The sequence below is a fragment of the Trifolium pratense genome, linkage group LG4 (assembly GCF_020283565.1).
Source record: "Trifolium pratense cultivar HEN17-A07 linkage group LG4, ARS_RC_1.1, whole genome shotgun sequence".
NCBI classification, from domain to species: domain Eukaryota; kingdom Viridiplantae; phylum Streptophyta; class Magnoliopsida; order Fabales; family Fabaceae; genus Trifolium; species Trifolium pratense.
The window spans coordinates 10,079,517-10,094,552 of record NC_060062.1 but is presented as its reverse complement, the minus strand read 5'-3'; the positions used below and the strand labels follow the sequence as shown (position 1 = coordinate 10,094,552).

At 30.1% G+C, this 15,036-nt stretch overlaps 2 protein-coding genes and 1 non-coding gene across 3 annotated transcripts; 2 read left to right on the top strand and 1 right to left on the bottom strand.

The window, feature by feature from the left end:
• The first annotated feature begins 2,005 nt into the window (after positions 1–2,005).
• LOC123923646 (TATA-box-binding protein-like) lies at positions 2,006–5,770 on the top strand. The gene is made up of 10 exons (XM_045976340.1): positions 2,006–2,235; positions 2,536–2,616; positions 3,232–3,319; positions 3,681–3,752; positions 3,881–3,931; positions 4,174–4,218; positions 4,353–4,445; positions 5,168–5,269; positions 5,360–5,433; positions 5,545–5,770. Coding segments are annotated over exons 2-10 (603 nt in total). The 5' UTR covers positions 2,006–2,235; positions 2,536–2,539; the 3' UTR covers positions 5,546–5,770.
• A 1,513-nt stretch (positions 5,771–7,283) lies between these two features.
• On the top strand, positions 7,284–7,369 carry TRNAY-GUA. The gene is given in 2 exon segments: positions 7,284–7,320; positions 7,334–7,369. It is a non-coding gene; the product is annotated as a tRNA-Tyr (tRNA).
• A 2,429-nt stretch (positions 7,370–9,798) lies between these two features.
• LOC123922086 lies at positions 9,799–10,674 on the bottom strand. The gene is made up of 2 exons (XM_045974831.1): positions 10,533–10,674; positions 9,799–10,037 (listed from the first exon to the last, which is right to left on the bottom strand). The coding sequence occupies exons 1-2, from the start codon at positions 10,672–10,674 to the stop codon at positions 9,799–9,801; spliced, it is 381 nt and encodes a 126-aa protein (XP_045830787.1).
• Positions 10,675–15,036: the final 4,362 nt, after the last annotated feature.

Sequence of the window (15,036 nt, the reverse complement as noted above, 5' to 3'; positions counted from 1 at the left end):
ACATGATATGTGTTGTATTTTATGTTTCTTCATCCCAGAATATATTTAGTAAAGAATAATCTCAATATCTCATTAACTTAGTTTGGTGTGACCATGATTTTATAGTTATATTCTAACAAAAGACCTATTAATATTACTCCTGTTATGTGGGAGGGACAAATTTTATCCAGGTCACTAATGTCCCTCAACATAATTTGTGGAGTACCAAACAACCAACTTTATAGTCATTTAGTTATGTTTGAATGACAACTAAGCACTCGACCCACGAGTTGTGGTCATCAGTAAAGCTTGACTATTATTCTACTTCACATTAAAGTTTGACTACAAATACTTTAACAATAATGTCATTGTGTTTGATGATGTTCTTGCGTAAATTGTTTAGTGATATCAGACTAGTAGTGAGTTAGAGACTGCTTTTAGGTTTTCTAAATATTTGTGAATAGCGAATGAATCCCTTTGATGAGTCTTAATCCTTTATTTATATCCTTAGGGTTAAGGGCGATTGTTGAGGATAAAGTTGTGTTTCATTTTCCCTATTTCCTTAACTTCGTCGTCCCTCTTCGCTAGTGTACACCCCTAACATTTAACCACATAGTCAGCTCACTTGGTTCTTACATATCCTGATCCGAGTGGATCTCACCCTAGGAGTCCTACTCGGGCCGTACGGGCCAACAATACATTGATTGAACTTTTATTGGTTTGGGTCGTGCCACATACCCCCCCGTCCCAAATTATAAGGGAAAAAAAAATAAAAAAACAGACATATTAAGAAAAATTCAAACATAATAATTTGAAATATGTTTCTTTGTATATCTCTTGAAAATAGTTGCATGAGAAGATGTAAAAACAATTTTTATTGTTTATTGGTTATAGAAAAGATAAAAGAGAGAGTAAATTAAATGCATGAATTTAATTTCATGAGAATAAGCAAAAAAAATCTTGAAAAAGATAAATATATGTGTTTTTCCCTTACAATTTGGGACACCAAAAAATGAGTTTTTCCCTTTTTTTTGAAGAAGCTAAATTAGCCCACCCAAATTGGCGCCAGAGAGAATCGAACCTCAGACCTCAAGAGGAGCACACTCTCAGATCCCAAGCCAATACCAATGCACCAACCCAAGTGGGTTTAATGAGTTTTTCCCTTATAATTTAGGACAGAGAGAGTATGTTATTGAGAGGCCCAGCATAGCTATGACGGTCCAAAGGAGGTTTTACAAGTAAGTGTGAGACAACTATTCTGTGAATGTTATTATTTTGGAAAACCAACATTATAAAAAAATGTCTTATTTTTTTATTACAATGGAGTTGATGATCAAATTCAGAACTTCTTAAATACTATTCAAATTCCTCGCTATTAGATCAAACTAATGGTAAGGAAAAAAAAAAACACAAATCACGCTTATTATGAAAAACCATAATAATTTAGATTTTTTTTTTTTACATTTTCTCTGAAATAAGTTGCACGAAAAGATGGAAAAACAATTTTTATTGATTACTAGCAGGCCAGGCAAGCGTGTTTCGCGTCTGCCTGTGTCTAACTTATATCCAATTAAAAAAAATATATTTTTATGTTATGGTGAGTTTCTTAATAAAAAACTTTTGTTGCTAAAAATAATGTGTTTTATGTTATGGTGAGTTTGTTAATAAAATATTTTTATTGCTACTAAAAAAAATCAAGGATATTGTTGGTATTATGAAAGTACACACCAAAACTCATGTATCATCTTTATATATAGTATAGATATAGATATAGAATAGAATAGATATAGATGAAAAAAATCAAGATAAAGTAAAAAATTTAGTTAAAACATCCTCATCTATAAAATATTTTAATAAAAGAAAAAAAAAAGAAAAGATTTGATAATTAATTTTGTTGACCGAAAATAAAAAGCATCAAATCAAATATATATTAAGTTATTGGGCTTTATTGCAAAAAAAGCCCAACACCATAACCCGATCCAATTCCCACGCCTATAAATATAATGGTAGCTGCCAACACATCTCTCCTTATAAACCTCTCTACAAACGAACACAATACAAATAGCTTTCTCTCTCTATAAATATATCTTCTTCGCAAATCACACAAATCTGCACAAAACCGAACACTCTCTCTTATATAAACCAAACATTACAAATCTCAATTCCTCCATTACCTATAAAAGATTCATCTTTTCAAACTCTTCGCGCTCTATTTTTCACAGACTAAAACCCTAATTTTTCTCCCCAAAAATCAAGGTCTGATTCTGATTTATTTAACATCCATTTGATCTAAATCATCATACATAGATATATACATACATAATTACATAATTACCCAAATTTGAATTAGATTCATGAAAATTGAAAACCCTATTTCTTCAATTGATTACTGTTTTTGTTAACCCTAAATTGATTTTAGATAAAAAATGATCCTTTTTGTGATGAGATGAAAGTGAATAATTAATTATGAAGATGGTGTTTTGTTTTTGTTGATGGGTAGTTTTATGATGTTTGATTAAGCTTAATTTAATTTATTTTTTATAATTATATATTAAGGTTGATGGCTGATCAAGTATTGGAAGGGAGCCAACCTGTGGATCTAAAGAAGCATCCTTCTGGGATTGTGCCTACTCTTCAGTGAGTATCTAATTATTAGTTAATATATATGTTTTTTTTTCCTAATCAAGTGTTTTATTTTATTAAAGAAATAATAACTAGTTATTGGTTGATGAGTATGGATAATTGGAGAGTTTTGAGTTATGGGTTTACACTTTTTTGGGTGGGACTATAATTGAACTGAAATTGTTAGTATCCAATTCAAGAGTCCATGGACATGTATGATGTTACTGTTGGAAGTTTTGGTAGGAGGAATGTACAATACTTGATACTTTAACTGACATTGTATGTTACCTTGATTTAGGCTAAAATTTTATTTGTCAATGTCTTTTTCTTTTGCATTGTATATAGCAAAGTATCTGATGGAGAAGCTATTGTTTGTATCCTTATTTAAGAAGAAAAAGTTTCTATGTTGTTTGCCTTTAGACATCCTTTGCGATAAGAAGTTATTGCATTGCTTGAATCATTTTACTAATTTCCGCAAAATTGCAAAAGGACATTTTTGTTGTTTACTTCATTTTACATTACCATATCTATTAATTTTGCCTTTTCTTTTTAGAATGGTATGGTGGATAGCTTTTTTTTCCTTCTATTTACTTTAGCATAAACTAATTACTGATGTGTTTTTTCTTCCAGAAATATTGTTTCAACAGTCAATCTGGACACTAAGCTAGATCTCAAAGCAATTGCTCTCCAAGCTCGTAATGCAGAGTACAATCCCAAGGCAAGTTTCTTATGTTGATTGTGAATTTCATTCCAATGCATCTATGATAAGTATGAAAGTGTGTGCTTTGCCCGTTCTTCCTTTTTCCATTTCATTGGAATTGGAAGTGAAGATTAACTTGATCGTTTTACTGTTCATACTTTTTGAAAATTCTCGTGTTCCTTTCTGGATTAGAGATGCTTAGTTGATCTAACTACCTATATCTTATATCAATGTCACTTTTGATATCTTCTTCAATAAAAAATGTTACTTTTGATCTATTACTTGTTGTCACTCTTTTGTTATTCCAATTCAATATTCTACATATGAAACTAATATGCGTGTTTAGTGTCACTAATGTTTGTGATGCAATTCGTTGCAGCGTTTTGCTGCCGTCATTATGAGGATCAGGGAACCAAAAACAACTGCTCTTATTTTTGCTTCTGGCAAGATGGTATGCTCCTTTGTTGCACTTGCTCATGTCCCTAATGTTCCTTTTGCCAAATCAAAATAAATTGACATTGTACTTGTGAAGGGTTTCTCTTTCTTTTTATGCTGTTCTGATTTAACTTGTATGCCTAGGTTTGTACTGGAGCCAAGAGTGAGAATCAGTCTAAATTGGCAGCAAGGAAGGTGCGTTCTTGTTCTTTTATTTGTTAATCTCATTCATGCTATGTACATTATTGATCTCTCTCCAATGGAGTATATTGCAGTTAATTAGGCTGAACAACTAAGACAACTAAACCATTTGCAGTTAATTAGGCTGAACAACTAAGACAACTAAACCATTTGTGTTTGGTTGATTTGAACCTGTTAAATTTTTTTCCTTCAAAACTTTCGGTATTTTCTAATTGGCTTTTTACTTATGCTTTCAGTATGCCCGTATCATCCAAAAGCTTGGTTTCAATGCCAAATTTAAGGTACAATATCTACATTTTCAGATTATCTTAACTGAAAATGTTTCATTAACTATGGTTAATTTGTGCTTTTTTCTCATGGTACCTAAGTATTTGCATCTCGATTAGTAGTTGATTCCTTCGGTTTTATTTTATAGGATTTCAAGATTCAGAACATTGTTGGCTCTTGTGATGTCAAGTTCCCCATTCGGTTGGAGGGTCTTGCATATTCCCATGGTTCTTTCTCTAGTGTAAGCTATTTATTACCCCCTCCATTCCTTTTTAATCGTCGTTTTAATAAAACCAACTAATTTTATTGTTTTTGATGAATTATTTGTCATTTTCCTATAATACTCGTAACTATTTATTATCCCGTTCCAATCATTTCTCTATCCATCCATAATAAATAGTTACTGGTATTATTAACAAAACAATAACTATTGTTGCATTCAACTTTAAAAATGACAAATAAACAAGAACACAATTCTTCTGCAAAAGCGACACTTGAAAAGGAACTAAAGGAGTAAATTTTTTTGAAGAGTTTTTATGATTGGTTTGCTTCTGTTGACTTTCACTCGCAATCATATCTTCATGCTTGATGATCACTTGGCATAATTTGTATGTGGAGTGAAATAATCTATAGAAAAACTGTGTTTTGCCTTAAGCACTATTTCAAATTATTGAAGATATTGATTGGACTGATTCTAAACTAGAGATGCAAACGCAAAACTAATTTCTCGGGAAGCCAAACAATTACAAAGCTACTTTGATTTATTTATATATTTGTTTTGTTTAGAGCTTTTCTCTATATTTGTTGTTTAGCCTTACTCGCTGAATTGCCTAATTGCATGATGAAAAGGTTTGGGAAGTTTCCTTAAATTTGAAATTGCAGATACTTGTGTCTGTCTACATATTTGTATTAATGTCTATAAGTTGAAGAAAATATGCTGAACTCTCTTATATGGGGTGGTAGTATGAACCAGAGCTGTTTCCCGGACTAATCTACCGGATGAAGCAACCGAAGATAGTCTTGCTTATTTTTGTCTCTGGCAAAATTGTTCTAACAGGCGCAAAGGTAATATTTTTATATATATAAGTCCCTTTTATTATTTCCCCTGTGAAAATCCGGTTCAGTCGATTTTATGCATGTTTTTCGTTTTAATAGGTGAGAGATGAGACCTATGCAGCCTTTGAGAACATATACCCTGTGCTTACTGAGTTCAGGAAAAATCAACAATGGTATGGATATATTTTATTATTTGTATATACTGGCTACGCCAATTGTTATGATTTCAATGAATCCCCCCTATTTTGTGTACTGACATTTCTCGGCTATTGATTTTATGGCAGATTTTTTGTCGAAAGCAGGAGCAGTTTTCTCGTGGAAAAGCTTGATGTCGAATTGTATATTAACTAAGACAAAGGAGATATCTGTTGGATTGATAAAATTAGATTTTGTTCTCTTCTGGTTTTGATATATTTGTTACTTGAAGGGTATTTGTTTCTATTGAATTGATATCTTTGAAAAAAGATGATTCCGAAGAAGTTTTAAACCGTTTAAACATTTGCTCCTGCATTACAGTTTTGTTCTTTTTGGGATATGAAGATTATAGATTGTTTTAGTTCTAAATCTTTGTTCAACTTGTAGCCTTTATTTATTTGGCCAAAAAAGCAAGAAAAAAAAGGAAGCAATGCATTTTTTTTTATATAGAAGGAAACAATACATATGAAATAAAAAATGTTATTTCAGTTCTTCAGAAATTGTGATGTTTGTCAAATTATTATTAGTATAAAAAATGTCTCTAAATTATACCAAAACGTTATTATCATACCTTCAAGATGCTAAACTTGAGATCTTTGTCATATTTACTTTTTAAAATGTAAATAATTCAAATATCAATCCACCAACTTTGAATGTTGTAATATACTGTATAGACTCTACAAAGTATATTTTATTTCAAAAAATTTGGATAAAATGTTTATCTTTATATAGGGTGCACCAAGTAAACAATGAAGTTGAGATTGTGTTGATTTTAAAATTTAGATTGTTTAGAGTCATATGAACAATCATTTGTCTCACGATATGAACACGATATGAATGACAAATCTTTACATCTCAATCTAACTCAATCAGGAGGAGGTTTCCACCCAATTTGCTTGCATTATTTTACCAAATCCACCTTCTATTTTGTAGGTCCATAGCTTGACGATATTGATCACTTCGTTTCAAAATATCCGGCCAGTAGTCAAGTATAGAGGTGTCAAAATGGATGGATTGGATCGTTAATGGATGGATCAAAGTGATCCATTAATCCATTACCAATCCATTAAAACTCATTGAAAAAAATCCAATTCATCCATTAGAGATAAAATACGATCCAATCCATCCATTAACAAAATTAAATAGATGGATATCCAATTCATCCATTAATAAAATTAATTTAAATTTTTTTTTTTGAAAACTTGGTATTCGGCCTTAGGACCGACTAATCCAAGGGGACCAATCCCACCGCCCACTTGCGGGGGCCCCATTTAAAGCCAGAGTTTTTTGCTCTGTATGGACTTAGCCCACCGAAATTGGCACCAGTGGGAATCGAACCTGAGACCTTGAGAGGAGCATACTCCAAGGGCCCAAGCCAACACCACTCGACCAACCCCAAGTGGGTTAAATTAATTTAAATATTATTGTGTAATTTCATAAAAACAAATCACTGTCAAGCATTCTTATATTCCAACATACATCATTATTAACAATATCACTGTGGAAGAGCTACGAGAAATCAAATTAAAATGTTCAAAAAGAAACAAAAAGAAAATTCAACACCTAAACAATTATTTTTGAGAAAATTGAGACATAATATTCAATTAATTATAACTTATCATTCAACTCACAAAGAACAAATGTCAAAACAAATCACATAGAACAGAGTTAGAAACGAATAAAATTAACAAATAAATATTATATGTTTTCACTGTATAAGTGAGAGATTGTTCTAGCAACCATTATAGGTTGATTTTTATGTAGATCAAATAATTGAAATCGTAGTACTGCGTTAATAAATAGTCATATAGCTGAACTAAATCAACAACCGACCTTAGCTCAGTTGGTAGAGCGGAGGACTGTAGTTGGTTAACAGACATCCTTAGGTCACTGGTTCGAATCCGGTAGGTCGGATTTTTTTATATTTTTCTTATATTTTTTTGGTTACTTATAGAAATAAAATAAACTGAGTTGTTTCAGGAAAACTCCAAAATTAATAGCAGCAGCATCAATAAAAATTAAGCCATGTTGCTGATGTTAAGTCACATAATATAATTATCAAGGTTGTCAGAACCGGACCGGTCATCAAAACGGTGAGCTTACTGGTTCAAGGTTCAATTGGTCGGACCGAGGTTCAACCGGGTCGGACCGTTTTTAATTAAATATATATTTTTTAATTAATATATAATAAAAATATATAAATAATTGCTCAATATTCCTTAATTTCACACATTGAAAAGATAAAATGTCATAAATATAAAATAAAAAATTTAGTACATTAGTATAAAAGAAAATACATATATATTTTTTAATATTTTGTATATAAAAGAAAAAAACAATTTATTTTTTACAAATATAAGTGGGCTGTTTTAGACTTTTAGTATGCGTTGGTACTTGTACATTTTAAGGGCAAGCCCACTATCTCAACCCTAAAATGTTACTAGAAAAAATGAGTAGCAGTGTTAAAGCCAATAATAACAGCCGCCACCCTCTCTTTCTTATCTCATACATTCAACTTCTCAGCAAGTGGCCTCCACCCTTTCAATATTCTCTCATCACTCATTTTCTCTATTTCACTAGTAATGAATACAGATCATCCTTCTTCATCTTCTTCTAGTGACTACATGTTTCTCCTTCTTCTTTGGTACTATACATATAAATGAGGGATTTCCATTTATGTGTATGAGAAACTCAATCTCTATTGCCCTTGATTTCTTTTTTTACCGTAAAACGCTTCCAATTCTTTCTTTTATTTTCTTCCCATCAAAATCAGTTCTTTTTTTTTTTTCAAAAAAAAAAAAAAAATCTGGACTCAAAAAAACAAACGCTAGAACCGCTAAACCGTTCCGGCCGGTTCGCCGGTTTTTCCCGGCTCGGCGCCGGTTCGTCCGTTTTTCTGCCGGTTCGGATGCTCCCCGATTTTCAGGCTTAACCGGACCGGATTGCTCCCCGGTTCACGGTCCGACCGGTCCGACCGGCCGGTCCGGTCCGGTTTTGACAACCTTGATAATTATATAGTACTCCCTCCGTTGTCCAAAAACGTTGGATTTAACGTTCCTATTTAATTGTCAATTTGATGTTTTAAGTGTACGATTTGTCGATTGTACCCTTTGTCAATTACTATTATATTTTTTAATAAAATTAATTAATGTTATATATTTGGAAAACTAAAGGTTTTTTTTGGTACGTAACATATTAAACTTTTTTTTTTTGCATACTATATTAAATTTATTGGAAAGAGAAAGTATATACAAAAAAATACATTTTCTTAATTTGGTGTTACTATTCTAAAAAAATACTTAAAAAGTAACGGATGAAGTATTATACTTAGTTTTTGTGTAAAAAAAAAATTATTATAAAAAAAAATTCATAAAAAAAGTTTAAATAGTATTTACACACGTTGTAATGTGAGCGAACTAATTTTAATTTACCTTTTCTTTTCTTTTTCGATTCCCCTCTTTAATATGAAGATTTTTTGATTTACCCCTTAGGCTTTGTTTGGATTGATGGAATGCGATGAAACAAAATGGAGTATAATAGTGTTCCATTGTTTGGATTTGTAAAATAATAATGGAATGGAATGAAATAGGATGTAATGGATTCCATCCAATACCACCACTTACCTTCAATTTTGTTCATCTTCTTTTTAAAATATCCAAACAATGGAACGAAAGATTTATTCCATTCCGCTCTATTCCATTATATTCCATCAATCTAAACAGAGCCTTAGTGGACGGGGGAGATGTGGCAAAAATCCATCTTCAGTTAGTTGGTCATACTCATACTTAATTTTGAATAGTTTGGTTCTTTCACACTTACGTTGCAACTTTTAAAAATAAAATATATATTATTTTGCGAATCACCAACTTTTGCAAGGTTTCTAAAAATGAAATTGGGGATAGAGACATGAAAAAATGATAGATTCTTATCAGGGTAAAATTGTTTTACAATGATAATTCACGAGTATAATTTAGCCGATAAAAACATTACATGTATATGTATGCATTGAAGTTTGAATTATAGTACATTCGTTTTAAAAATATGAACTTTTAATTACTCAACTATTTGACCAAAGGAAATTGTTTACAAGGATAAAAAATGTGCCCGCTTAAAAAATTCTGGAAAATACTCTTGCTTACGTATAGAATACAATAGATAGAATAAACAGTGGGAAAATAGACCAAAAATAAATTATGAGTTCATTAAAAAAACCACAAAATCTCAAAACTTTATTTGTTATAACCGGCTTACAATATTAATTAATCGTTCATGTCTCACAAAACTATATATAATTCGACTCGTTTGATTATTTAACTAATTTAAATCCATATCAACGAGCCTTTCTATGTAGAGTTAGAATCTGGTTTAAGAACAATGCATCCAAGACCAATTTCATTTCTTATAGAATTGTGCATGTCATGAATCATTAAAACCTCTTCTGATGATGAATTATTTTGTCTCCGATACTCACGAAGAAGTTGCCTATGAAACATTTGCATTGGTGTCAACCTCTTATAAACCTTTGGTGTCCGTTTCTTTGAAGGGATGATCCTTGACTTCCATAAAATTGGAATTTTCTTACCTAACAAAAAAAGTGACCAATAAATTGTTAGAAAGATATATAAGAATATGTCCTTAATTTTTTTAAAGGGGATATAGTATCTTAAAATAAAAACCCTATTAATTAAAATTTTAAATATCGGTCAATTATCTAAAATAATTTTTAGTGTTATTTTTCTTTAGGTACAAATTTCTAGTGACATTTTAGTTCTTTTGAAAATGTTGTGTTTTTTTTTTTATATATTTAAATTCATGTATATTATCATTGTAAATATTTTTCACACTATCAACAAATTATATCTTGACTTTAATTTTTATTACTTTTAAAGTCACACATATGATTGATTATTATTTGACTAGAAACACTCTTACCCAAACAACATGCATATAAAAAATGATATAAAAAAAAAACATATAAAAATTAAACTCCAATTATTATTACATTTTGAATAAATATTAAACTTTTAATTTTTTTACAAAGTTTGTCAAACAAAAAAAAAAAGACAATTACTAGTACCATTATCTTGATTGTCTTGCTTTGGTTGACAATGAATTGGACAATTGCTATCATCGTTTTCACTTGATCCACATGCATTGCTCAACACTAACTCGTTATCTTCTAGTTTCTTTGTACAAAGTGGAGGAACCGATGATACCATAGTGTCGTATAGTAACAAAATAATTAATTCAAAAAGTTAGAAAATTCTCTTAAGAATTTACACGCCTATATATGTAGACATCTTTAAGTGTTGTATCGTTTAATTTTTTTCTTGCATAATAATAATAACATTTCATAAAGATACAATGGTTGGTGCTCATCAATAAAATGGACACAATGGTTGAAGTAAAAAGAAAAGACACAATGGTTAGTGCCACTATAGAATAAACTTATTGTATCATAATTTTTCAGCGTGTGAAAAATAATTTACCATAAAAAGCTTTTTAAAATCAAGTATTTAATTTTGAATATTTTCATTTGCATTTTTTGTTTTTGGCATCCATTTTTTCCTCTTTTAAGTGTCAAATTAAAACTTTGGTTGTTTTTCAAGCCAAATTTTCTAGGTCTATGGTTCTTCACTAGTCACTATGACGGACGTACCAAACCAAATTCACCATTGTTTTCAAATTGATACTTTTATTAATTTTTTTAGAGGCTCGACGAAAACAGTTCCTCTGCAAAAATTAAAGCATTGATAAAAAAAATTCTAATCATGTATACATGCTCTATAGCGAATTGAAGGGACTATATACATCCTTCTCAAATTAATCAACCATCTATATTTTCGTTCCAAATGGAAGTGCTTTTTGCATTTTTTATTTTTTCCCACATTACAAAAAAAATATTATGAAGGTTTTTTTTAAAAGATTTGGTAATTTTTCATTGAATTAATAATTATTTTTTTTTTTATGTTAATGGTAGAGATTAATCTTTCAATCGTGCCTTGTGAGATACGTTACTGCATACCCAAACAAAAAATCGAACCCAAAATCTTGATTAAGTTAAAAAAGACATGCATCATCTCATCTAAGCTCTCTTGAGTATTATGCGATTAATTTATGATGGTCTAATGTTTAAAAATGGTTTAATATTTTATTAACGATTGATGCGTCTTATCACTACAAGAAAAATAGTGATTTTGCATATGTGCGAAAAACTCATGTGAAATGCGTAAAAACTCTTTTTGAAATGCTAAGTTGTGATTGTGAAATGTTAATATGCATCATCACAAATAACACAATAACACAATCAGTGTCAATTCAACAAAATTTATTAATGCTTTAAAATACAAGTAATATTTTTTTATTTAATTGAATCAATACCGGTTAGATGAATGTTAAAATAATAAGAACGCATAAATCATTTCTTGAGGTAATAAGAACACATAAATTATTTTTGAGGGAGAACTTTGTCTATTTTATTTCTCTTTAATATATAAGAGATTGATTTTTACAATTACGTGCAGAGAATATATAATTTTTGTTAAAAAGAAAGTGCATAAATCTTGATTATCAAAACTGTGGCAATGCCATTTGTCATCTAAAAAAGTTTTGAAAATTTCTCCATCCTAACAATTGTCTTTTATGAATCCTTAAATATTGTTTATAGCTAAGAATCATTTTGTTTTGCTTAACCTTTATCCTAAAGTCACAATTTGGGATAATGTCATAAATTCATGAGTCTATACCTAAGCTACAAACTTGTCATGTAGTTGGATTCTTGGAGAGACCAAAACAAAATATTGTAAATAAATATAAGGGCCGGCTTGGCCTCTTTTCAATCATGCAAGTTTGTTACAACTAAAAATAATTAAAGTTACCAAGTGGTTATTCAATCATGAATCAATTGTCGCACTTCCACAAAAGCCAGAAATTTTTATTTCGTCTAACGTCATTCTATTCCTTAAAATTAATTATGCCCATTCCTATCAACCAAAAAAAAAAAAATTATGCCCATTCCTTCAAAAAATAATAATAATGCTGCCCATGTTCACTACCAAAAGCATGGAAACAAAAAATAAATGCTTAAATAATAGATTCAATATATAAGCAAAAAATCCTAAAATTAATGATGCCCATGCTGATAAAGAAAAACATGGAAACAACTGAAAGACTACAGTCATACATACTCCATCCGTCCCAAAATATAAGCAAAAATTGGTCAATGAAAGTTGATGTATTTGGTTTAAAATTTAGTCCAGATACATTCACTTTTATTGACCTCCTTTTACTTATATTTTGGGACGGAGTAGTATATGATATTTCAAAATTATTTTCATGTTGTGAAATTCGTTATAAAATTTACATAGAATAGCAAAAGTTTGGTTTTTAATAAGGAGAATTATTCTTATATGTGTGTGAGAGAGTGATAACTGGTAAGAGTTCAATTATTTGTTTAACTTAAATCAACAATGAATTAATTTAAGTGGTAAGATTTTTTTTTTTTTTTTGTTAAGTAATTTAGTGATTAAAATTTCATCTTATTTTAGGTTAATAAATAGAAGTACCTGAGTTTGAACATCAATTTGACATATTACATGCAATATTCATGTGAATTGAGTTATAATCGTGGAGGCTATAATTATTTACAAAAGGAAAACGTCTAGTACTATATATGTTTTCTATATATCGTGTAGGCAAGTTTTGCTTGTACCGTAATGGAAGAATGCTTCACCTTCTATGCATGTAGAGAATATAAAAGTCATTTCATTTTTTTTCCAAACTAAACTATAATTCTCATGCAACACCGGTAGAGAATAATCATTTGAACTGAAATCATTTAATTGGTTGATCTCTTTCAGCATGTTTTTCTATATGTACTTGTCGGTGATGAAACTCTAAACTAAATAGTTTGTTTCACATTTGTTGTAATAAAAAGTTATACTACACGCATCAGATTGGCCAATTCAATTGGGTGAACAGATAACTAACTAGTGTTAAAAGTCTCGCATTGAGTTGCCTTGGACAAGAGTTTATAAATAAGAGGCAATCTTCACCTTACAAAATAGGCTTGTAAGGTGAGAATTGCCCTCACTTACAAACACACATTCAACTAGCTTGCAGTTTGGTTCAATGTCTTTGGTTGATCCTGTCTTAGAATCAAATCGATGCGAGTTGAACCAAATTTCATTTTTTTTGGGTTACCATGATATTGATATGAAGTTTACACTGTTGTTAGCAATGATTAATCTTCGTCGAAAAATCTGTCGATCACACAAGGTAGGTTCTCCCCTCCCAACCAAATTTTCTTCATACGCACGAGTCGGGATTAATTGAATCCTTGATCACATAGGGACCAAAACTCTTACCACTTAAAATAAATTGTTTTTTTTTAAAACAAAATAATTAAATTCAATAATTTTTATTTATTTATTTATTAGTCATCATATCCAAATGTGTTTTACACTAAATTGTGTGAAAAGTGAAAAAAAAAAGAAAAAAAAAAGTGTGACACTTTGACACAGCTAGGATTGGAACAAAGTGGGTCAAATACAGATCCCTTTGAGTTAGCTTAGCTGGTGAAAGGTGCAAACAGAAAGAAAGCCATACCATTACCAACCACACCATGTCAATATTGCATAGAGGTTTCCAGATTCCCACGCCTAATAATACAGTTACCAAATTCGGATCATACTCTTCCTTCATATATGGGGCCAAAAATACTATAAAGTGATATTCAAGAAACCTATAATAGAGGGTAGTGTGTAGGGATACAAATTTGTGAAAGCGAAATATTAGATATCTTATCCAACTCATAATACTTTCTTGTCACTAATTCAGTTTGTTGCCGATGGAATTCAGAACTTCTAGCATATTATTAAAATTTCTTACTATTAGATTAAAAGATTAAATATATTTTTGCTTCCTATAGTTTTCGAGAATTTTTATTTTAGTCCGTGAAATTTTTTTCCACACTTTTTAGTTCTTGAAGTTTTTTCCGTCAATATTTTTAGTCGCTACTTTTTATTCAACTCGTGTATACTTTCACATTTTTGAGAGAGATCAGCCCCTTAAATTTATATTCAAATCGGAGCAAGTAATGTTGATTACTCTCACTTAAATTTGAATTTAAAATCTTACAATTATATATAAATTTTAGTTTAATTGACAATATTATTATATTATTATGCTGAATATTTTTATCAGAATATAAACCAAAAATTTCATAATTTGTGAATTTTATTTTCAGTTATTTTGGCCACTTCGTCGAAAAAAAAGAGAAAGAAATAGTAAATGGTTGGGACTTTTATTTGAACATGCTTATTGCGTGCTTGTCAAAGCTAGTTGCGGCAAAGTCAAAATTTACTTAATCCATTTGAAGGTAACCTCTTTCGGCGGCTAAACAGTTGTAATCAAAGTACTGTATTAATTATTGATTAATTAAGATAAAACAAAATCTCATGCTTGGATACAATGTTATTCTTCCTAATAGTAACAGTAATACTAATAGTTAACGTATGTATATATGACACATGTTAAAGAATCAAAAATAAAAATTATGCTTTAAAATTTGTGTATTTTAA